Source organism: Peromyscus eremicus, chromosome 2, assembly GCF_949786415.1.
Source record: "Peromyscus eremicus chromosome 2, PerEre_H2_v1, whole genome shotgun sequence".
Lineage (NCBI taxonomy): Eukaryota > Metazoa > Chordata > Mammalia > Rodentia > Cricetidae > Peromyscus > Peromyscus eremicus.
Genome location: NC_081417.1, coordinates 63,165,958 through 63,190,789, shown reverse-complemented (window position 1 = coordinate 63,190,789; position 24,832 = coordinate 63,165,958). Strand labels below are relative to the sequence as shown.

Genomic DNA, 24,832 nt, shown 5'->3' with positions numbered 1-24,832 from the left:
TAAATTACATTCTCAAAATTGATGACCTTAATTCCTCAAAAAAATGTATCTTACACAGCTAGAGGAAAAGTACAACACAGAAATTTTGCTAAATTAAAGGAGACTAAAGAAACAGGAAAACCAAATACATTTCATGATTCTTGACTAGACTGATCACACATCAAAAAGAAAAAATAAGGGCTGAAGAGACAACTCAGTGGTTAAGAGGATCTTGGTTCAATTTCCAGCACCCACATGACAGATCACCATTATCTGTAACTCCAGTTCCAGGGGATTCAATACCTTCACACAGATATTTATGCATGGAAAACACCAATGTGCATAAAATAAAAACAAGTAAATCATTTTTAAGAAGGAAAAATTCAAGACTGAGTTTCATCATGAGACCCTGTTTCAAAATAAAAAACTTTTTTATTTTAAAAAATATTTATTTTATTTTAAAAAATAAATTTTTTAAAAAGAAAAGGAAAAATGTGCACAAAGAACACTAGGATAACTGGAGAAATTATCTGTGTATTAGATATAACGTCACTGTATTATAAAAGTTCTTAGTATTATCATAGCACTAAGGTTATGCAAGATAAAGTCCCCTTTTCAGAAGCTATGTGCTTAAGTACTTTCTAGTGATGTAACATGTCTGCAACTTATTATAAAATGTCAGGAAAAAGAGCACCTGTATATTAGTGATAATAAGATCAAATAAATGCAGCTACATGCTGATACAACTAATAAGTCTAAGCAACAAGTATATGAGTATTCATTGCATTATCAATATATCAATTTTAAGTTGAAATAATTTTTTTAAAACATTGGGGATTGGGAGGAGCACAAACGTGTGTTTTTCTTTTATAATCACAATATATGACAATAGTCTACAGAAGGGTACATAGAACATAGCAACAGGAAGGAACTGGGAGACAGGAAGGAGATGGGATAGAGAAAGACCATGAGTGTGCTTGGGAGATTCTTCACTGAATACCATATTGTACCTTAATTTATTTAAACATAAATATTGTGTACTTAAATTAATAAAATGAATTAAATTAAAATTCCAGCAAAAATACAAGATCTGCTATAATAAGATTAAATTGGTCTTCTTAGGAAGCTTCTAGGAAAATACTCAAACAGGAAAGACTACTCAAACACTTATATTGGTCATTTTCTTTGTTTTAATCTTATAAAATGGTTTGTCAAAATTACTGATCCAGAAAGGAGATGGGGTAAGAGGAATAGTTTTTTGTTTTTTTGGTTTTTTCTTTTCTTTTCTTTTTGGTTTTTTGAGACTGGCTTTACCTATGTAGCGCTGGCTGTCCTGGAACTTACTCTGTAGACCAGGCTGGCCTCAAACTCAGAAATCTGCCTGCCTCTTTTCAACCAGCCACCCAAGGTGGGCATGTCCTCACTGATAGGATCACAAAGACAAGCATTCCTACTAGAAATGTTTAAATATAAGTGTGTGGGAAAGGGACCAAGAACCTACATAAAATGCTTCTAGTTTGGCCCGTCATATTGCTACACTTCCACTATCACGTCCATCAAAGCACCAGGATCCTGCCTGTCAGTTGCCATCATGAGACCTGGATCAATACCGACCTGAGGGCCCGACGCTCTGGATAATCAAAGTCATAACTCTGCATAGAATCATTGCAAGAGTCCCGGGAACTGCCTTGAAGAAACAGCTGTTGTGGCAATCGCACTGGTACAGGGAACTGGTGTACAGAAGCATTGGGCTGGGTAGTTGTATGGTAAGGAGGTGGGATGCTATTGCTGGTCTCACTGCGATAGTCACTGTCTCGGTCATCAACGGCACTATCAGGGTCTTCAAAGCCTGTAGAAAAAAAAAAACAGACCAACCACCCAAGTTTTACATAATGCTTCAGAACATTTCCTGCTTCTAACTTAGGTAGCCATACACCGGAAACTTAAGAATAAGAGTAAAAATTGAGCTGCAGAGAAGTCCAGTGACATCAAAAACACATGCAAAATAGTCTCTCTCCTTATCAAATAAGAAATGGCAGTTTCACTTTATTGTTGATTCTTAAGGGAACACCTAAATTGCATTTTCCCAATGCAAAATTCTCTGGAATTCTGCTTTCAGTTTTCTAGTTATCATAACCTAATTAAGCTCTGCTTTGAAATGTCTCACATAGATTCTGGGTCTCTGTGATTATCAAAGGGGAAAGAGCAAAGGAGGGAAATGCCTTTTCCATGTCTTAGAAGAAAAAATTAATTTAAAGCTGGTCAGGAGTTTTCAGCCTTTAAAATGCATGGGCTGAGCCACATAAGCACATCAGAAGCTGGTCCTAGAAATCAGTACAACCAAGGCCATGGCTTTTGGGTCTGGTCAAAGGCTCTAAATGCAGTTTAAGAACAGCAGAACTGTCTTGCTGATACCAAGTTTTCCTAACAATTCCAAACAAGAGTGTACACCCTGTGCTCAGAATTCCCATCCTGAGCATAAGCTAAAAGAAAACTATCCACACTTCCATTGACAACACATCCACATTTACTTAGCAGTAGTAAAATTAGTTTTGCTATTCAAATCAGCAACTGATAAGCTAGTTTTTCTTAATGATAACTAAAACAACTACCATCACAAAAAAAAAAAACTGTATTTGGGAAGGAATGAACCTAATAGTATGTAAACTACATTATAGAGAAGCCATATCTGATACTATACCCATGTGTCTATGATTAACAAGGTCCCACATGTCCTTTTTTGCCAAGTTCCTATTTGGCTTTCCATTAAGAAAAGGTACATTTGCCATTCTCAAATGGAAATACATTCAGCATATGATGGGCAACTCATATTAGTAATTTTGAAAGATAACAATATTGGTAGCAGTGTAGGCTACAGAAATCTCCCAAAAACTATATGATCAAACTTTTACTAGGGCAGGAATTCTGGACTTGTGTCCATACAGAAGAAATGGCAAAGACCCAATGAACTCAAATACACAAACAAAAATCCAGATAGAACTGATTAAACACACAGCTGTAACTCCAGAACTTGCAAGGTAGTGGCAGAAGGATTAGAAATTCTAAGCCATCCTCAGCTAGATAACAAGTTCAAGACCAGCCGGCGCTATGTGAGTTCTGTCTCAAAAAAAAAGAAAGAATTACAAGTATTGCCCAGATTAACTTAATTTTAGGTTTGGGCCAGGATATACAATGAGATGTAATATTTAAACAATAGTTGTAATTAAAAAGAAAAAAAACTTGAGGAAAAACAAACAGTGATAAGGAGACAGTTCCTGGGCTTCAATGTTAGTCTACAGATAATAATTCCACTAAAACAAATGGGAGCAAGAAAGAAATACATTTGAGCACTGACGTCCAAATGACATTGTGGGTATAGTTGGTGCACAGGGGTAAGATGATCTTATGAGTCTTTTCTATTTGACTTTAGGGTAAAAAAGTGAAGCTTGGGAGAAAAAAAAAAGTGAAGCTGCTGGGGGATACCAAGGACTTCTTAGGAAAAAATTGCACTGAATTTATGGTAACATATGGACTTAAAAAAATATATTTAAAAAAAAATAATAAAGGCATGGTGGTGCACACCTTTAATCCAGCCCTCCAGAGGCAGGGGCAGTGGGTGTCGGTTTGAGGCTAGTCCAGCCTGGTCTACAAAGTGAGTTTCAGGACAGCCAGGGCTACACAGAGTAACCCTGTCGAGAGAGAGAGAGAGAGAGAGAGAGAGAGAGAGAGAGAGAGAGAGAGAGAGAGAGAGAGAGAGAGAGTATGTCAGCAATCTACAACAAGACATCAGAATGAGAATGAAACTAGACTTCAAATGATCAGCAACAATTATTACTAACACAAAACAGTTAAAACAAGTCCTTTGAAACTCTGTGTGGTGGCACACACCTTAATCCCAGCACTTGGGAAGGATAAGTAGGCAGATCTCTTATGACTTCAAGGCCAGCCTGGTCCACAGAGTGAACCAGTGCTACAGAGTAAGACTTTGTCTTGGAAAAAACACAGCAAAACAAAAGTGCTAAAGGCTGGAAACTGGGAGGGGCAAAGCATTTGACTCATAAGCATTCTGAAAACACATTAGGAAGAGACTTGGAGGCCCTGGGTTCAGCCCTTCATGTTCTTTCTATTCTGAAGACTAGAAAGAAAGGATCAAGGGACAAAACTAATATGCCACTCAGACTCAGCTCTTTCTGAACTCACAGAAGTAAGTCTGAGGAAGCCACTACTGGACTACTCATGCATACAGATGAGGGGGCAGAGGTCAAGTCTCCCTGAACCCTGCCTGACAAAAGAAGGAAGGGTATTAGTATGTAAGGTGGAAAATGTTGAGTTTTCAGATGCCACAACAGATAATCCTACTGACTCTGAGGCAAGAGGAGGGGCTTAGCCAGAGTTAAGAGCTCAAGTGTCAAAGCTGGAAATACTTACATAACCTTTCTTTCTTTTCTTTTGGTCGAACCTGACCAGGTACTCCTAAATGCTCTGTTGTGTTTTGTTTTGTTTTTTCACTAGGCCAAGGGGGGACAATGTTTCACATCTTTGGGGAAAGACTAGCAGCATTTCATTGATTTATGTTTTTGTTTTTTGTTTTTTGTTTTTGTTTTTGTTTTGAGATAGGGTCTCTCTATGTAGTCCTGGCTGTTCTAGAACATAAAATATAGACCAGACTGGCCTTGAACTCACAGAGATCCTCCTGCTTCTGCCTTCCAAGAGCTATGATTAAAGAGCGCACCATCACACGGCCTGGCTAGCAACAATTCTATACTTAAGGAAATAAAAGGCAAATGAATATTAAAAAGCTAAGGCCTCATGGGAGAAAGAAGGTTGAGGAGAGAGTATGGTAAGCAGGAAGGTCAGGAGAAAGAGAACACAAAGTGAGGTGAGACCAAGAGAAATAGGAAAAGGGAAAAGACAGACCTTTCTCTCCTACACCACTCTCAATCTCCTGGCACAACCAAAGCTAATTAGAAACTGGCCGGGTGGTGGTGCACACCTTTAATCTCAGCACTCAGAACCCAGTGAGTTCAAGGCCAGCCTGGTCTACAAAGTGAGTTCCAGGATAGCCAGGGCTACACAGAGAAACCCTGTCTCAAAAAACAAAACAAAAAAACAAAAAAAAAAAACAAAAAAAAAAAGAAAAAGAAAAGAAACTAAAAAGGGAAATTAAGGAAAAGTTAAGCTCTTCAGCTTAAATAAAAAGTTGTGTTTAAGTGCGTCAGGCACAGCCTCTGCAATTTACCCCACAGTACCCTGTGATCTAGAGGGAAAAGGGGCTTTATGGAAAAAGAACAGCTGCTGAGTGCAAGTTTGGCTACTCAGCCAAAGGGACTTAGGAGCTAGTTTAAGGGCAAAAGTTAGAAAGGCAGCCAGGTGTGGGACACATGCCCAAGTTTGAGGCCTGGTCTACACAGAGTTCTAACCCAGCCAGGGCTACGTAGTAAGGCCATGTTTCAAAAAGGAATAAATAAAGGAAAATGCATACTTTTTTTAATTTAATGAAAAATCTCATGATAAAGTTTATTTGAAGATGACAAATTAAAAGGCTGGGAATAGTTGCTCATTCAAATACTGGATGCCTACACATGGAAGTCTAAACAACACAGAAGATTAAGAATATATATTAGCTTAATGGGAGAATGGAAATATGGCAAATACTGAATTTTTATTCAAGGAAGGTACGACATGAGAATACCATAAGTCAGACACTATATGACTCGAAAGGAATGAAGTTCACTTCATGATATGGAAGGAAGGAAAGCTTTATGGAGATGTAGGTAGGTAAGACTGGAGGGGGGAAGGGAATGCCTGCTAGAGTCCAGATAAGAAAGATGGCATCATGAAAGGATATATATATATAGAGAGAGATGTATCTGATATGTATATATGAGATACATATGTGTATGCTTGTGTGTATACATATATATATATTAAAAAATGGTAATTCAATTGGCAAGTACATGAAAGGCAATAATAAAAAATAAATGCAGCCTAGGAAAGATAATTTAACCTGTAGCAAAGATGGTCTTCTAACCACACAGAAAACACTCAAGAAAACTGAATGAAATACTGAATGCTGCAGCTTTCCGGTACGTAGTACTCCTGGATTTGGTCACTGTCTTTAAGTCCTGAATACCACTAGAACTTTACTGGTCAGAGAAGAAACAAAAGAGAACTGATACATATTCTTCATGGCTTACTTTTTTCCACTTGAGAAACTTAACATTTCTGATCTTTCTCAGGCTGTTTTGAACAGTTTTCTAGTACTTAGACATTCCAATGACAATGACCATTTAAGTCTGACTATGTATCTGCTGGATACCTAATCACTGAGACTAGTTCTTACCCTGCCTGTGGACAAAATCAGTCTAGAACTGCCATTATGCTGGAAAGAACTGGCTGCCTGCTCTCCAAGCTTAAGATAAAAGGTAGATTCCAGTCTCTGTGGGCTGCTTCAGGAAAAGTCAAACCATAGCCTCTGCCTCTCATTTCCTAAAAAGACACAAGGCTAGACTAATAAACCAGAAACATCAGTCTAGTCTGTAGATCTTCCCAGCTTTATCATCACACAGCCACACTAAGATGCACAACAATAACCCTGTCTCTAGTTCAGCTCAGAGTGAACCTTCTTCTGGCCATAGCTCTCCTATGTCAGGAGACCAATAGTGCCAACACCAAAGGCTGGTGGCACCATTTGTGTCTAGGGAATAAAGTTCAGTAGTCCTATTAGAGTTATAACTGCAACTTTGGTGTTTAAATCTCACTCAGAATCAGTCTCTTCTCTTTCCTTCTCTCTTTTCTCTCTCTCCCTACCCCACCCTCTGCTGCCATATTTAAATTTCAATGTAAAGGGAAGGAAAAGAGAACTGCATCACATATACTGGTATGCATGAATATCCAGCTTCAGCTTCATAGCTGAGAGGGAAAATATTAAAGGGGAAAAAAATCAAGAAAAATGGGCTGGCAAGATAGCTCAGCAGGTAAAGGAACCTAATGACCTGAGTTCAATCCTCAAGATCCACGTGGTGGAAGAAGAGAACCAACTCCTACAAGTTGTCCTTTGACCTCTACACTCCCACTGTGACATGCACATTTATGTGCCACACCCACCTGCACACAGATATAGTTACACACATACACAAACACACACAAACACACACACACACACACACACACACACACACACACGAAAAACGTCTAGAAAATGATAAGGAATTGAAATGCTTACGTACTCTGATGCTCTCCCCAGCCCAAATAGGTCCAGTGACCTAAGGAAACCACAAAGAAGCAAAAGAAGTATGACAGATAATTTTAGTAGCAATTCAAAGATCACTCCTCCCCCCACCAATTCTTATATGCCTTATAATACTCCTGCCTATTATATTTGTGGGGCAAGAGCTTTACATTACAGATTATCTACCTTTTAAAAAGCATGAAGCAAACCTATACAATATTCTTGTTCTTTGTAGTTGACTATAAAACAAAATTGCTGATTTGGTACTGTTCAAACTTACTTCTAGGTCTCTCAAATATCATCATTTAGGGGCTCATATGTCTTTGCTTAGTCAAAATAAAACCTTGATCTCCTGTCTCAAAGAAGCACTTCCTTGTCCCCAAGTTCTCTAAGCTTGGGGACTGCCATAGTATGTCCATAAGAAGCTCAGCTGCCATAACACGTACAAAGGAGTGATCAGCCCTCTGAGATCCAATCTTGCTACTCTCTACAGAAGACATTTAAAAGTGGGGAAGAGCAATGTCTATCTCTTAAAAACTTATCCTATAATTTTCTGATATGTAATAAAAATATCCTAGCATATTGGCTCCTCAGAGGAAGCTACTTTTTTCTGAATTATATATAACATTTTAATTAAGACTATTAAAATACACACTTGAAGGATAAAAGAAAAATAAAAGCATTTTCTATCTACTTTTCAAAGTAAAAAGTCAAAAATTAGTTAAATTTAAATTCTTTCCTATACCCAAACTGAATTTGGAACAAAAAATTGGATAAAGATCAGCAGTTATTCCTAGGAAAATGGAAATAATTTAGCTTCCTGATTAGGAACATAAGCTTAAAAGTCAAAGCACAATTCTCCTAGTCTATTACCTATGAAGAATGTGACCTTGAAAACATCATTGCGAACACTTCCCGTCTGTAATATGAGAATAACAGCAGAAGCCCCTGTGTCACTCTAAGAATCTGAAGAGGAAATGCACATCAAGTGCTCAGTCCCTGAATGTGGTCTGCAGCTCTCAGCTGATGGTTTGTCAGGTTGCCAGGGTTTTGCTTGTCTCATAGGTTCCTAATAAACAGGGGCAGAAAAGAAATGACTCCTTGGCCTGTGCTCTCTGACAGTCCTACAGTCCACAAGGAATACTCAATGTCTGGTCCATAAGACCCTCAGAATTTTGAGAGTGTGGCTGTCTTGAAATTTTATAGTAAGACCCAAAATTCTCGGGGCATCAGCTGATGACAAGCCCAGCTGGTTGCATTCACCTGAATGCCCTATTAGTCTACTACTAGTCTGATGGGCAGACTGTTTAGCTCATCACTGATAACCCCGTTATTCCTGTGTGCTTACCTTCTTCCTACCATATATGTCTCCTCTTATTACTCCTCAGAGATGGTACATTGGTTTGGTGTGCCATTTAAATTTTTTTATAATTGGGTTAATTGTCTACTCCTGGGTAGGGGATAAAAAGAAAATTCTCCCAGGCTATAGTACTGTTGCCATAGCAACTGCTAGAGGGTAATTTTTTTTGGGGGGGAAATATATCACATAGAATCTTAGCATACATTGCTCCAGGCAAATGACAAGGTTGTTTCTCAAACTCTGAGCCCAAAGGCAACTCTCCCTGCAGACATTGCTTCTTCCTTGAGCACTCCACAACAGAGCATAGCTTATTCTACTTAATTAAATATCTATCTATTACATAAAGAAATTGAACACATAATCTGACCCCATCTACTGGCACCATCCTAAACCTGGGCTCAGGGAGAGGACAGGACAAAACCCACATCTCAGGCTCTCTAATAAGCTAATCTCTATTCTCACTACTTCAGCCCAGTAACACTGTTAACAGAAATAATACTAGTTTAATCCAGTAAGTTTCCTTCCCCACCCCAAGAATGCATTAATACATCTCACTAGTTTATAGGACAATAATTAAGAATAGTTTTACTGAGCCGGGCAGTGGTGGCACACACCTTTAACCCCAGCACTCAGGAGGTAGAGGCAGGCGGATCTGTGTGAGTTCAAGGCCAGTCTGGTCTACACAGCGAGTTCCAGGACAGGCTACAAAGCTACACAGAGAAACCCTGTCTCAAAAAACCAAGAAAAAAAAAAAAAAAGAACAGTTTTACTATGAAAATGCCCAATCACAGGGCATCTTCAGTAGTGGAATTATCTGGAAGGCAATATATAGCTACTACATCTTTTAAGAGGAAGGAGATAGGATCCAACTTTTCTATTTCATAAAGAGAACAGTGGTGCAGTGTAGCCAATGGTCTACTGGTATAGTAGGGCTGGTAAGGAAGCTGTTGTATACATTTGTCAATAGCCTGAATTATATATGTGACAGAGAGGGTGGGAAGACAAGGACAGATCCATGAGACATTCTGGAGGTAAAAATCAATCAGGTTTGATGAGTAACTGAATAGTAATCTTTTTAGCTGTGCTTGTAGATGAATGTAACAATCACTGAGAAAAGGTACATCAATAGGGGGGGTCAGGATGAAGGACAGGATCAAGTGAAAATTAGGCATGTTAACTTTGGGCTATCTATTGGATATATTAAATGAGTTTTGTTCAACACACAGCTGAGTGTCTAAATACAGTACTCAGAAAAGAGTAGAGATTTTGAAGTTTTCAGAATATAAATTCCAATGAAGAAATGGCTTTTTCTGTTTTGTTCTTTTGTTGTATTGTGTCTAAATAACATTAAATGGAAAGTAGAAGCTCAGGTAAGATGGCCTAGTGGGTCCAAGCATTTGCTTTGCAAGCCTGAAGACTTAAGTTTTAACCCTAGAAGCCATACAAAAGTCAGATGTTCTGGCTGGTATCTGCAACCCCAGTACTCCTATGGTAAAATGAAATGTAGAGACAGAAGAATCAGCTTGAGGCTGATGTGTACAGCACAGGAGGAGATATCCTGCCTAAAAAAAATAGATGAGAGGAGAGAATCAACTCCTAAAAAGCTATCCACATGCATACCATAGTAAGCACACAGTCTCTTTCTCTCACACACAATAATAATTATAACAATAATAATTATTATTTTTAAAGCAGAAGTCCAAGCAAATAATTATAAATGGATCAATAAAATAAACATGTAGGTGTATAAGAACACTGGGGTAGACTGCAAATTAAGACAAAAAAAGCTGTGGCTATAGCTCAGAACTAGAGCACTTTATCAGCACGTGCTCAACTTTCAGACAAAAAAAACAAAACAGAAAGAAGAAATGAACAAATTAACTGCTAGTCATGCTGGTACACACCTGTAATTTCAGCACTGAGAAAGCTGAAGGTCACGAATTCAAGGCCAGCTTGGGCTATGAAGCAAGACTGTTGTCAAGAAACCAAAGAGACAATGTGGGGGAGGGGTTACAAAGAGAAGAATAACAACAATCACCTTTTAAACAGGAAGGAAGAGAAGGGAGAGGCTAACTTCAACAACTGATAGTACAGTGTCCTCATGGAGACACTGAAACTCTTATTCTAGTAAGAATGCAAAGTGCAGACCATTCTAGAGAATGCTCTTGGCATTCCTTGTAAGGTTATGCACACATTATACAATCCACTTATATCCTTGCTTGATTTTTATCCAAAAGAAACAAAAACATGCTCACACAAAAACCTGTACAGGAATATATGCAGTTGCTTGTTTCAGTTTTTAGAGTCACAAATACTGGAAATAGAAATGTCCTTCACTTGACAAATTGGTAAACAAACTGGCACATTCAGAGTAGTCAGGAATAACAAGGGATGAACCACTGCCACATGTAGGTGTATCTCAAACACACTGTAAGTTAAAGAAGACAGACTCAAAAGCTATGTGCTAAGTGACTCCATTTATATGCTGTTCTGGAAAAGGAAATACGTAGATATAGAGATTAGTTGTTGCTGTGGGCTAAGAGTGAAAAAGGCCTACTATAAAGAGGTACAAGGAAGTTTTAGGCATGAGAAAGTGGCTATATATCTCAACTATGGGGGAAGTTACAAACTATGGTTCTCTAAAATTCCTAACTATATGCTAAAAGGCAATTTTTATTGTATATAAATTACACACTGATAAACAAGTCTTTTGATACAAGCAGAAGAGTTTATAGGACTCTGCAAAGAAGTCATATAGACAGGACACAGGTGGACAGCAGAACGATCAAAACTGAAAAGGCCTGCTGGATTAGAAATAAAGAGATTAACAGTAACTTCAAAGAAATTTCAATGAATGTAAGCTACAATACATGAGAGAAGGATTTAAAAAAAGAACAACAAAAAAAGCTACAATATAAACTTATCAGATGTTTATGCAATGGAAGGAGGAGACACCAAAAGTTTTCTCAATTTATCCAGTAAAATGCCAAATATGAGCAGAGAAGAAAATTTATTATCTATCATAGGATGTCACAGAGGAAACAAGCAACAAAAAGACAATAACCAAATATACTACAGAAAAGAATTGGTAAACAGTATCCTAAGAGCTTAAACCAGCAACATTCTCAAACTGGACATTCACAGATGCCAAGTGAATCCAAAGATGACTACTTTACTGTCTCTAATAAATGTGTAATTATAGAATCAGCCTTTTCAGAACTTAAGGCAGATACCCATTGAAATCCAGAGTATGTATCAGTAGTATGATGCCTATATTTTGATTGCAGGGGGCATTTTGAGGTTAGAGAAAAACCTGGCACCAGGGAAACCCCTGGAATCCACAAAGATAACCCCAGCTAAGACTCCTAGCAATAGTGAAGAGGGTACCTGAACTGGCCATCTACTGTAATCAGATTGGTGATTACCCTAATTGTCATCAGAGATTCTTCAGGCAAATTTATTTGGGTACACAATATATCACCACAGATACTCTATACAATAACTGATGGAAGCAGATGCAGAGATCAATCTGGGCTGAGCTCTGGGAGTCTTGCTGAAGAAAGGGAGAAGGAATTGTATGAGCCAGGGAGGTCATGAGAGGAAAACCCACAGAGACAGCTGACCTGAGCTCATAGACTCTGGACCAACAGTTAAGGAGCCTTCGTGGGACCAACCTAGGCCCTCTGTATGTATGACAGTTGGGTAGCTTGGTCTCTTTGTAAGGGTTCTAGCAGTGAGATCAGGACCTGTCCCTGGCACTTAGCTGGCTTTTTGGAACCTGTTTTCTATGCTGGATTACCTTGCCCAGCCTTCATGCAAGGGGAGGAGCTGGGTCCTGCCTCAACTTGATGTGCCATGCTTTGTTCAAGTCTGCCCCTTTCTGAATAGGAAACAGAGGAAGAGTGGAAGGGGAAAGGGGGAGATGGGAAGCCTAGGGAAGGGGGGCTTGGAGGAGAGGAGGAAGGGGAAACTGCAGTCATTATATAAAATAAATGAAAAGCATGGTATTTAAATAAAGTAAAAAAAATGACTACTTTAATGAGCATACTAATGTTTCCACTTCTGAAGAGCCTCAAACCTCTTCTGCTCACATGTTTAACAGAGGAATAGTCAATCCTTCCCTAGCTCAGTGGCACCTGTTAGGAAGAATCTAGAAAGCTAGCTAGCACTCTCTAGGAGATTGGAAAATTCATACCATTTTTGCTACTTTCACACTCAATACAACACTGAACATTTCCTGAACTAAAGGAATGATTCCTGAAAGCATAGTTATAACATGTAACATTTCTCTAGCTAAAATGTGGGATTTCTTTTTTCACATGCCAAACAAATTTCTAGCAGATACCAACTGCTGTCCTATAATCTGATTCAAATTTGACACAATCCACTTGGAGATAACATCAGATTCCCCAGGTAAAACCAACCCTCAAAACTTCTCACCCACCTCAGATATAAATCACAAATCCCAGGTATATGCTTCTGACAAATCAGCTACAAACTGGGACTGTCCTGATCCCTGGTTTAGGTCTGACTATTTGCTAAGATGGCTCAAAGAAATCAAAGGCAGACTTTACTTATTCTATCAATTTTTAATAAAGAATATTACAAGGTCTGAAGGGGGCCTGAATATAGGAGCTGTTGCCCTCCCAACACGTGAATGTTTGTACTAATGCACAGGTTTTCCAAATCCATATTTGGGATTTTTATAAAGGTATATAGAGCCAGGCAGCGGTGGCACATGCCTTTAATCCCAGCACTCGGGAGGCAGAGCCAGGCAGATCTCTGTGAGTTGGAGGCCAGCCTGGTCTACAGAGCGAGATCCAGGACAGGCACCAAAACTGCACAGAGAAACACTGTCTCGAAAAAACAAACAAACAAACAAACAAACAAACAAACAAACAAACAAAGGTATATAGATGTAAGTATAACCAATAAGTCCAATTTCTAGTCCCATTCCTAAAGCATGCTGGGGAAAAACTTTCCAAGCTCTTTGACATAGCTTTGTCTTTTGAATGATCAGTCCTCCATCCAGGAGCCTACCAGGAAGCAACTCCTTAGAATAAAACATGCTTAATTCCCAGGATATTCTCAGGCACTGAGAGCTCTTTGTCAGGAACAAAGAAATAAATACATTTTTTCTTGCGATAAATCACAATACTGCAAGTCCCCACTGATAAAGACAATGTGTTTACAATGTTAAAAGCTCTCTGATACAGAAGCATTAGCAAGTATACCTTAAAATCTAAAACTACTAGCACAGGGGAGTCAGAGGCATGCAGATTTCTGTGAGTTCGAGGCCAGCCTGGGCTACAGAGTGAGTTCCAGGAAAGGTGCCAAAGCTACACAGAGAAACTATGTCTCGAAAAACAAAAAAACAAACAAACAAACAAACAAACAAACCAAAAATCTAAAACTACTTAACTCCCAGCAATGCAAAACCAGAAACGACGGGCCTATTCCTAAAACTCCTTTTTACTTCATCTCTCAATAAAAATCTGTCAGTAAGCTTGAGAAATGTGGCTGAAAGTCTCCTTCCTCTTAGCCTTCCTCGGATGTCTGCATGTCCCTACGAAGACACTTAAGACTTAAACCTGGCTTACTACAGACTTTTTGCTAGACCTCCAGGCTTCTCATCACTGTCCCACTCAATCTAGCCAGCATTCCATCAGATTTAGAAAAAAATTAGTCTCACTTCCAGCCACATATTGCCCTTTTTAATAATTTATTACAGGTTATTCAGTATTTCTCTCTACGGCTTTCAAATCAAATAAACATCAAATCTCAGTGGTGACCAGTCTCTCAAAGTCATGCTTTAATTCCTCAGAGATGGGTGTCTCAGTCCGCACAGCTGCCATACTCAGGAGGTGGAGGCAGCAACGGCCTGGTTTCCTCTGCCTTCCTCTTCTGAAACGGAAGCATACTCTGCTCTTTGCATAAAGCACAGCATTCTAGTTTTGCAACCAGACAAACCTGGGTTCAGTGCTATCACTTACTAGCTATGACACCTTAGATTGGTATTGTCTCTCTACTCGTTTTCTCATTCATTAAAAGTAATAGTTAATATTACTTTTTCCTCATGGTTGTATAAATATTGAAATAGCATGTTTATAGCTCCCATGGAAAATAACAGGTATTCCCTAATATTCCTTCAAAAATTGGTATTCCCAAACTCCAGTTAATTCTTCTTACACAGTGCTCAGTAACTCTAGTCCAGTATCTCTTTATCAAAATAAAAACTGACAATTCCTTTACAAGTTATACATACACCTTTATCTACTACCCCTGTGATTCAGCCATTCTACTTCTAGGTTTTTTAACCAAAAAACAAATACACAAAACACACACGCACACACACACACTCAGGCAAAACATCATGCACACAAAATAAAAATAAATTTTTAAATAAAATTTTTTTTAAAAAATCAAATGACTCCTAATGATATTCTGCTATACTCAGGTCGGTGCCTTGTCCAGCCATCATCAGAGAAGCTTCCTCCAGCAGTAGATAGGAGCGAGTGCAGAGACTCACAGCCAGATATTATGAAGAGAGAGTCTAAATTGGAGGTCTCCATCAAGTCCCTTCCTTGGAAATGGGGGAACCCCATGGAAGAGGGGGAGGAAAGACTATAGGAGTCAGAGGGGATGGAGGACACCAGGAGAACATGGGCCACCAAATCAACTAAGCAGGACTCACATGGGCTCACAGAGATGCACGGGTCTACACCAGGTCCTCTGGGTGTATGTTATGGCTGTTAGCTTGGTGTTTTTGTGGGACTCCTAACAGTGGGAGTGGGTGTGTCTCTGACTCTTTTGCCTGTTTTGGGGACGCCTTTCCTCCTATTGGGTTGCCTTGTCCAGCCTCGATATGAGGGCTATTGTCTTGTCTTCTTGTACCTTGTTTTGGCCTATCTGACTGTAGTCTCCTGGAGGTCTGCTCTTTTCTGAGGGGAAATAGAAGGGAAGTGGATCTAGGAGAGAAGGGAGGTAGGGAGGAACTAGGAGGAATGGAGGAAGGGGAAACTGTGGTGGGATGTATTGTATGAGAGAAGAATCTACTTTCAATTTTTAAAAAGTTTAAAAAACAAAACAAAAACAAATTAAAATTCTAGGAAGACAAATTTAATATATAGTGACAGAAAGTCCATCGGATGTTGTCAAGAAATGGGGATAATGAGATTAACAAATGGCAAGAGCATGAAGAGATGGAAATGGAAAGGTTTTGTATTTTCATTGAGGTATGTCACTATGGTATATATATGTCAAAATTAAACTAATCAAATGTGATTTTTCTACAGTAGGACAACATACTAATCTTAACAAAAATTAAAAGACTCTGGCCTCACTGACAGTGACATGGGGGTATAGGAAGGGATAAGGTACTGCTGAGCCTTCTCATACTTTCTAATAAGGATATTCATTACTGTAGCTTTTTTTTTTTGTGGTTTTTTCAAGACAGGATTTCTCTGTGTAGTTTTGGTGCCTGCCCTCGATCTCACACTGTAGACCAGGCTGGCCTCCAACTCACAGAGATCCACCTGGCTCTGCCTCCCGAGTGCTAGGATTAAAGGTGTGCGCCACCACGGCCCAGCTTATTCATTACTGTAGCTTTTAACAAAACAATCTAGCAGCCGGGCGGTGGTGGCGCACGCCTTTAATCCCAGCACTCGGGAGGCAGAGCCAGGTGGATCTCTGTGAGTTCGAGGCCAGCCTGGGCTACCAAGTGAGTTCTAGGAAAGGCACAAAGCTACACAGAGAAACCCTGTCTCGAAAAACCAAAAAAAAAAAAAAAAAATCAAATCTGGCAACAAATTACATTTGGGGCATCATGCATTCCATGCATGTGTTCAACCACTGAGTAAAGCTGTAGGCCCTTAAATTAATCAAACTATATTATTAAAAGGAATTCACCTTTCATCTATCTCAGAATACTTGTTTTTCTTTAATGTTTATCTTAAAATTTTATTATTTCATTGTTGATCTAGCCTATCCTATGTATACCTTACACGCTGCAAATTCCCAGAACATCAGAGAAAAGTGTCTGTCTATCTGCTTGTTTGTTTTATGCTAGAGTCTCAGGTAACCCAGGCTGGCCTCAAACTCAACTGTGTACTGGAGGATGACCTAAAACCCTTAATTGGCCTGACGCAATCTCCCAAATGCTAGGTTTACAGGCATGCATAACCAAGAATGACTCAAAGCTAAGTCTTACAGGCTATGTCTTTGGGCTTCTCCCATGTTGGGCACAGAAATTCTATGCTGAAGGACAAATCAGATAAATAAAGTAGATTCTTTTTTTTTTCTTTTTTTATTAAGAGATTTTCTAAAGTAGATTCTTCTTAAGCTCAAGAACATTCGTTTTTAAAAAGAATTAGTCAAGGTTCTTGTTTAAAATCCAGGTTTGGGGACTAGAGAGATAGCTCAGCAACTATGAGCATGTACTGCTTTTACAGAGGTCCTGAGTTCAGTGCCCAGCACAAAAAGGGACAGCTCACAACTGCCTGTGACTACAGCTCCAGGGGATCTGACACCCTATTCTGAACTCCATGGGCAACTACACTCACATATGCACAAACCTACACACATGCAAACACAAAATTAAAAATAAACATATTTTATTTTTGGTTTTTCCGAGATAGGGTTTCTCTGTATAGTCCTGGATGTCCTGGAACTCGCTCTCTAAACTAGGCTGGTCTTGAACTCAGAAATCCAATCTTCCTCTCTCCTGAATATCGGGATTAAAAGCATATGCCACTACCACCTGGCTCAGAAAAATAAATTTTTTTTAAAAGTACAGATTCCTAGATCCTGTTCTCAAAGATCCTGAGGCAAAGGGCTGGGAAAGGATTGGGAATCTGCATTTGTTATTGTTGCCATGTATCTTTCTGTAATGAACACTTGGATGATTCTTGTGCCAATCATTTTTTAATTACGTTGGGGAAAATAAGCAACAGAATTTCTTCCATGAAAAAAAAACATAGTCTCTCACATAAAGCATAGTGCTCCTGTGCTAATGGACGGAAGATGGTGGCTAGACCCACACTATGCGACTAAGCTGAAGACTCCTTCACTGTGATTACACAGTATGTTAACAAATTACAGCCACTGAGCCAACAACCAGCTCAGCAGCTCAGGTAAGGGAGCCTCCATCAAGGATAAAGACCCGAGTTTGATCCTAGATGGTGGAGACAGTGAACCAACTCCCCCAGTTGTCCCCCCACCTCCACGTGTCCCCTTCTGTGTGTCCCTCTTTATGTCCCTCTGCCCCACATTCTCTCTCTCTCAATGTAATATAACAAATTTCAGCCACTCTAGAACCCAATTCAATACAGATACTCTTCTTTTTCAGGTAAACCTTTGGCATTTATCCCCAGGCTGGCTGACTGGGCAACATCAAAATACATTCCTCTAATTCTGTATATTTTATCTTTTACACTTTTATCCATTTTAAGTTATTTATTTATTGCAGGACTCAATTCTCTCCTTCTATCATGTGGATCCCAGCAATCAAACTCAGTTTGGCAAGCTTTGAGGTACATGCCTTTACGGACTGAGCCATCTCTCTGGCAAGGTAGTTTTTATTTGGTTTCTAGTGGCAATATAAAAAAAAAAAAATCAGAAATAGTCACATTAAAAAATAATTACCAGCCGGGCGGTGATGGCGCACGCCTTTAATCCCAGCACTCGGGAGGCAGAGCCAGGTGGATCTCTGTGAGTTCGAGGCCAGCCTGGTCTCCAAAGCGAGTTCCAGGAAAGGCGCAAAGCTACACAGAGAAACCCTGTCTTGAAAAACAAAAACAAACAAAAAAAAATTACCAAGTAGAATATCCCCAGGCAACATTCATCAATTAACAGTCCAGTGCTAATTGTTTTTTTCTGTGACTCTACAACACCAGAATACTTGAGACCCTGACTCCAAGTGAATACAATGACAGGAATCACCTATAAATTACTAAACTGTAGTAATTATCAGATAGATCAGAAAGGACACAAAATCAAGCAGTAGAAATTATTCCTTTCCCTTTTACTAGACAGTGGATTAAACAAGTACCATAGAACTTCTTTCTATGGAAAACAATAGGAAAGAACCTATAATTAAGAAAAGTGCGGGCTGGAAAGATGGCTCAGAGGTTAAGAGCACTGGCTGTTCTTCCAGAGGTCCTGAGTTCAATTCCCAGCAACCACATGGTGGCTCACAACCATCTAGAATGAGATCTGGTGCCCTCTTCTGGCCTGCAGACATACATACATACAGGCAGAACATTGTATACATAATAAATAAATAAATCTTTAAAAAGAAAAAAAAGGAAAAAAAAAAAAAGTAAGTGCTTCAGCCAGGCGGTGGTGGCACATGCCTTTAATCCCAGCACTCGGAGGCAGAGGCAGGCGGATCTTTGTGAGTTCAAGGTCAGCCTGATCTACAGAGCAAGATCCAGGAAAGGCGCAAAGCTACACAGAGAAACCCTGTCTCGAAAAAAATAAACAAAAAGAAAAAAAAAGAAAAAAGTGCTTCAAACCTAGCATAGGAGAATAACTAAAGAAAACAAAGTACTGACCAATCTTACTTGTGAATATAGATATGAAGAACTCAAAAGTGAAATATAAGCAAATCAATTCTAGCATTAAATATGTAAAAAGTGATTTACCATAATCAAGCAGGGTATATTACAAGAAGGTGATGATGATTTTCAATAGAAACTGATTAATGTATTCATCATATTAATAAATCAAAAAATGCCAGGTGGTGGTGGTTCACACCTTTAATCCCAGAACTGGGAGGCAGAGGCAGGTGAATCTGAGTGAGTTCTAGGACAGACTCCAAAGCTACACAGAGAAACCCTGTCTCAAAAAACCAAAAATAAACGAATGAATGAATGAATGAAAAGAAAATGCTGATGAAAAACTGAGTTAGCTGGGCTGGAGAGATGGCTCAGTGGGTTACAAGCACTAGCTGCTCTTTCAGAGGATCTGGGTTCAATTCCCAGCACACACATGGTGGTTCACAATTGTCTGTAACTCCAGTCCAGAGGATCTGACACCTTCACACAGATATTCATGCAGGCAAAACATCAATGAACAGAAAATAAATCATTTTTTAAAAAAAAAACTAAGTTAATACTAAAGCATTACAAAATGTCCAATATCCACTTCTATCCTAGTATTTTGTTTTTGTTTTTGGGTTTTGGTTTTTTTTTTTTTTTTTACAAGTTGACACAAACTAGAGTTATCTGGTAAAAGGAACTTCAACTGACAAAATGCGTCCATCAGATTGTCCTGTCTGTAGGCAAATCTGTAGAGCTTTTTCTTCATTAATGATTGATGTGGGAGGGCCCAGCTCACTGGAGACAGTGCCAACCCTGGGCAGGAGTCCTGGGTGGTACAAAACAAAACACCCTGAGCAATCCAAGTAAGCAGAGTCTCTCGGAGACTTTTGCTTCAGTTCCTGGCTCTAGGTTCCTGCCTTGACTTCCTGCCCTGAATTCCCTTCATGATGGACTACAACTGTAAACTGGAATAAATCTTTTCTTTCCTAAGTTGATTTTGGTTGTAGTCTTTATCATAGCAATAGAAAGCAAACTAAGGTAATTTCTTAACTTAAATATAAAAATTCTCCTAAAATATAAGGCACAGGAAAGTGCATGACGATGATGATTGTACTGTTGAATAAAACTGTGAGCACACTCATATAATAAACATAAAAATCAAGAGCAGACATTCCCCAAACCTAGCCGATCTCCCTCTACTACCCTGTGCTGTCAACAATCACCCTCAAGCAGCTGTTTCCTGAATCACATTTTCTATGGAGAGCCAACGCTAGTTCTTCTGCTTCCTTAAAGTCTTTGTTCAAATGTCATCTCCTCAATATGACGTATATTCTCATCACGTTACTCAACAGCACCATTCATCTCCAAATTCTAACATTACCCATGATGCTTTTCCCCATCTATCCTTTCACTAGTCTGCTATCTAACATGTTGTATGACTTCCTTAATCATTGTGGTCATTGCCTATACTCCTGCTACCCAGAAAGTTTGTGTTTATCTTGCTCCCTGATATATCCCAAGTACATAGAACAGAACCTAGAATGTACCTCAAAATGTGCATAAATAAGGCATGGTGGCTCACACCTGTAATCTGGCGCTGGGGAAGCTGAGGTTGGAAGATTTCTATGTGTTCAAGGCCAACTACAGAATGAGACACTGTCTCAAAAACTGAAAAATGTGTATAAGGCGCACGAGTGTGGCTCTGCAGTAGAGCCTGTTTAGCAACTTTAGGGCCTAAATTCAGTCCTAAGGCCCACAAGATAAAAATAAAAACATAATACAAAACAAATGTAGATAAAAGGAAAGAATTGAAAAGGAGGGTTCAGCCAAGTAGAGGAGTCAGTGTGGCTAGATAGGAAAAATCAACAGGAACATAAAATAGAATTTTTAAATTCAAGTATAATTGATAGTACCCAACAAAATTAATTCTATGTGTAACTATGCACTTATTTAATGAATATTTACTGAATATAGTTCCTCTAGATGCATAAACATTTCCCTACTCATGAAAATTATGACCTAGAGAAGAAAACAAGTATTAATCTAATAATCACACATACTAACTATGAGCAATAAAACAAAGGTACAAGAATACAGGATAGGAGAGCTGGGGTGATAGCCTGCTGATAATGTGCTTGCCATGCAAGCTTGAGGACATAAATTTGATCCCCCAGCACCCACTTTAAAGAAAAACTCTGGAGGCTGGGGTGATGGCCCGGTGGGTAAAGTACTTGTCATGCAAATGTGAGGCCCTGCATTCGGATCACCAGAACCCATGTAAAGCCAGGCACAGTAACAGACATCTGCAATCCCAGCACTCCTACAATGGAGACAGAAAAGAAACTCACAGGCCAGCTAGCCTGCCATATACAGTGGTAACATAACAAGAAACTCTGTCTCAAAACAAGGTGGAAGGCAAGGACCAACACTTGAGGTTGTCATCTGTCCTCTACTGTGCCTGTGACTTACACATGCCACACAAACATGCACATATCAGACACACCAAAAAAAAAAAAAAAAGGCTTCGGTTTTCTTTTCTTAAGCTAGGTTAGTGGGACACACCTATAATGCCAGCACTAGAGAGGCAGAGATCAGAGATAGGAGATCCCTGGATCTTTCTAGCCAGTCAGTCTAGCCAAATTAATGAGCTCCATTGTAAATGAGAAATTTTATCTTAAAAAATAAGATGGAAAAAACAAAAAGTTGAATGGAATGGGAAGAGTGTGTGGATCAGGAGAAAACTGGGGCAAGGAGAGAGAATATGATCAAAGTACACTGTATGAAATTCCCAAAGAGCTAATAAAAATAGATATTAAAAATTAAGGTGGTGGGTAATTGAGAAAGACATCTGATGTCAATCTCTATTTTCTGTATATGCACACACAAAGAATATATAATAGGAGAAGAAAGACCCATGCATATTCTAACAAAAATATATTTGCATTACACTTCTCATAATTACATATTTTTGGTAACAAAAATGTAGGAGCAAACCAAATGTCTACCAATAGATACAGAGTTTTAAAAAATTAAAATATAGCTCAACTATAGAATACAACATACTTAAATGATCAACCTTCTAGTCCCAACTACCAGTTTACAAGAAACACAGGACAGTAGATAGGTCGGAACATAATGAGCAAAATCTAGAATGTAGGAAACTTTCTGTCAAACAAATTTGTGTATAAATAGCATGATATCCTCAACAATCAAAATTCAAGGAAAAAAATAAAAGGTGAAAGAGAAATTCCTAGACTAAAAAAGAATTATAAAAGGCTGGAGGTGATAGCACACGCACTTGTAACCCCAGCTCTCAGAAGACTGTGGTAGGAGGGTCTCAAGTTCCAGGACAGTCTGGGCTATGCAGTAAAACTCTGTGTCAAAAACATTTTTATGATTTTATAATGAACTAAAAAGAATAGTAAACAGGATAAAGTAAATGCTAAAGTTTAGAGATGTACACTTGAGTAATCACACACAAAGAAAAGCAAGGAAGTCATCATAAAAGCCAAAATAGTAGTAACTTTTAAGAAGGACTGGGTTATAACTGTGAAGTGGGCACCAGTGAGCTCTCTGGAATGGTTGATAAAAATTCACTTGTTTTCTACTTTATACTAATTCATTAAACCAAACATTTTTTTTGTGACATTGTCTACATATGTGTGCAATGCTCTATGACCAAAAATAGTTTCAAAGGCACAAACTGCTCATATTACTATCACCAGTGACATCTGATTATTTCGTTCCTCGGCACAAGGTCCTTGAAGGCTCCTTGTTGTCTTCAAGATAAAATAAAAATGTCTTGTTATTCAAAGCCTTCGTGATACAAGCTCTCTGCGTTCCCCTGGCCTCCTCGCTGACCCTCTGTACTCTTATTTCTCTAACCTCAAGCCACTCAGAAACTTCAACTTGTAAAAAACTCAGCACGTCTGATTATTATACTTTTAACTCCTCTACTTAGCCTTTAAGACTCAACTTATACCAGGGCCTGATAGGAGGAAGGGGTAAATAGTAGACCAAAGGAGATTTGGGCAGCATGAAAACATATGTATAATACTATATTCACAGATTATGTGTCATTGTACATATATCAGAACACATAGAACATACAACTACAAGAGCAAACTATAAAATAAGGTGCAGGCTTCAGGGGAGATATTATTTTCTTTGGAAAGCTTTTCTTAACAATACCCAATCTGAATTTTCTTCCTCCAGCCTCATTCAATACCAACAATTTACCTTTATCGTTCATTTGTCACATGGTACTGCTTGCATGTTCCTTCCTCTCTGTACTTAAGCTCCCTTTCCATGCCTCTTGGCAGGAGAAGAAACATCCAGTAACTGCTTCTGTAATAAGCAATTCTGCCAATTGTTTATATTTACAATTATTGTGCTAATTGCATTCTATCAAATTCACTTCACTTATCACTCTATACTAAAGAAACCTATAAAGCCGTCAGATAACATTTATGGAAATAATTACACTTAATGTACTTACAACACATACTGAGCCCAGTAAAAGACACTGACCTATTGTCATCAAGTCAAATCAATACATTAAAATGACATTTTTAACAAGCATAACTGCATGGCATTATAATAGAACATAATAAGTTAATGTAATGACTGCAATTATCCACCTCAAATTTCGTTCTGGGAGAAGACAGGATAGAAATAAATAAATGAGTCAGAAGACTACAATTAACATTATTTTTATCAGCCAAACCATATTGTTACAGTTTCTCCCTTTTCTTTGTTTGCCAGCACCTATAATCAGCATCAATATTAACCGCTTCCACTGCTACCATATGTATAGTGTGAAACTCGTCATCCACTCTTACTGACAGAAGTCCCTGGACAGACTGCAATGCACTGCCACTAAAATAAATATCACTGGTGCATTCCAAAGAGCTTATAACTACATTTTCTACTTCTGGGAGTCCTAGTCCTGGACTGGGGACACAAGAAGCTACTGAGTGGCTGATACTTTACTTCCCACTACTCTTTCCAGTTGTCAGTAGTCCAAGAGACTCTCAAAATAATATAGGCTATTTCTGTTGTCCTTAGTTACGTCTCAGAGGCACTGGCGCTGGAAACCTGCCTAACTTTCCAGAGCGAGTAGGTCATGGATCTTAGAGAACCTTCTGCTACCACTTGACTAAGCCAGCATAATTCCTAACTGCATTCTAGCTATGAGTCCTTGTACTCACAGGTCAGTGCAGCTCAACCCTCATCAAAGAAGATTCTTTTTGCAGCAGACAGAGACCATCACAGACAATCACAACTGATCAAAATGTAGAGAATAATTGATTGTGGAGTGCCCAAACCCAATGAATACATTTACAACACAATTCCTAAGGGTCAGAGAACACTGCAGAAGAGGCAAAGGAAAGACTGTAAGAGACAAAAGCCCAGCAAGTCTACTATGAGAACGTGTCTCCTCGAAATGACAAGGCAGCTACACCCATGGGACCTCAACAATATGGCTGCCTAAAAAGGAAGTGAACACTGACATCAACAGACGTGCTATCTCGGAGAAGATCCCACTTCTAGACAAAGAACTATAGGCAACTAAGGACTGCTGAGAGAAGGAGAAATAATCCCCCCCAGGGATGAATCCCTTAATAAGTTATTCAATTCCAAATGGTCAGCCTTAAAATTATATACATACAAGCAACACTAAATAGACTCTGTAGGTTATATTTATATGTTTTACATATA

General features: G+C 38.9%; 1 protein-coding gene across 1 annotated transcript in view; it reads right to left on the bottom strand.

The window, feature by feature from the left end:
* Unc13b (unc-13 homolog B) overlaps positions 1-24,832 on the bottom strand; it is a 162,709-nt gene that overhangs the window by 96,444 nt on the left and 41,433 nt on the right. Inside the window, exon 6 of the mRNA XM_059254195.1 lies at positions 1,594-1,828. Coding sequence (XP_059110178.1) covers positions 1,594-1,828 — 235 coding nt within the window. The remainder of the gene's footprint in view (positions 1-1,593; positions 1,829-24,832) is intronic.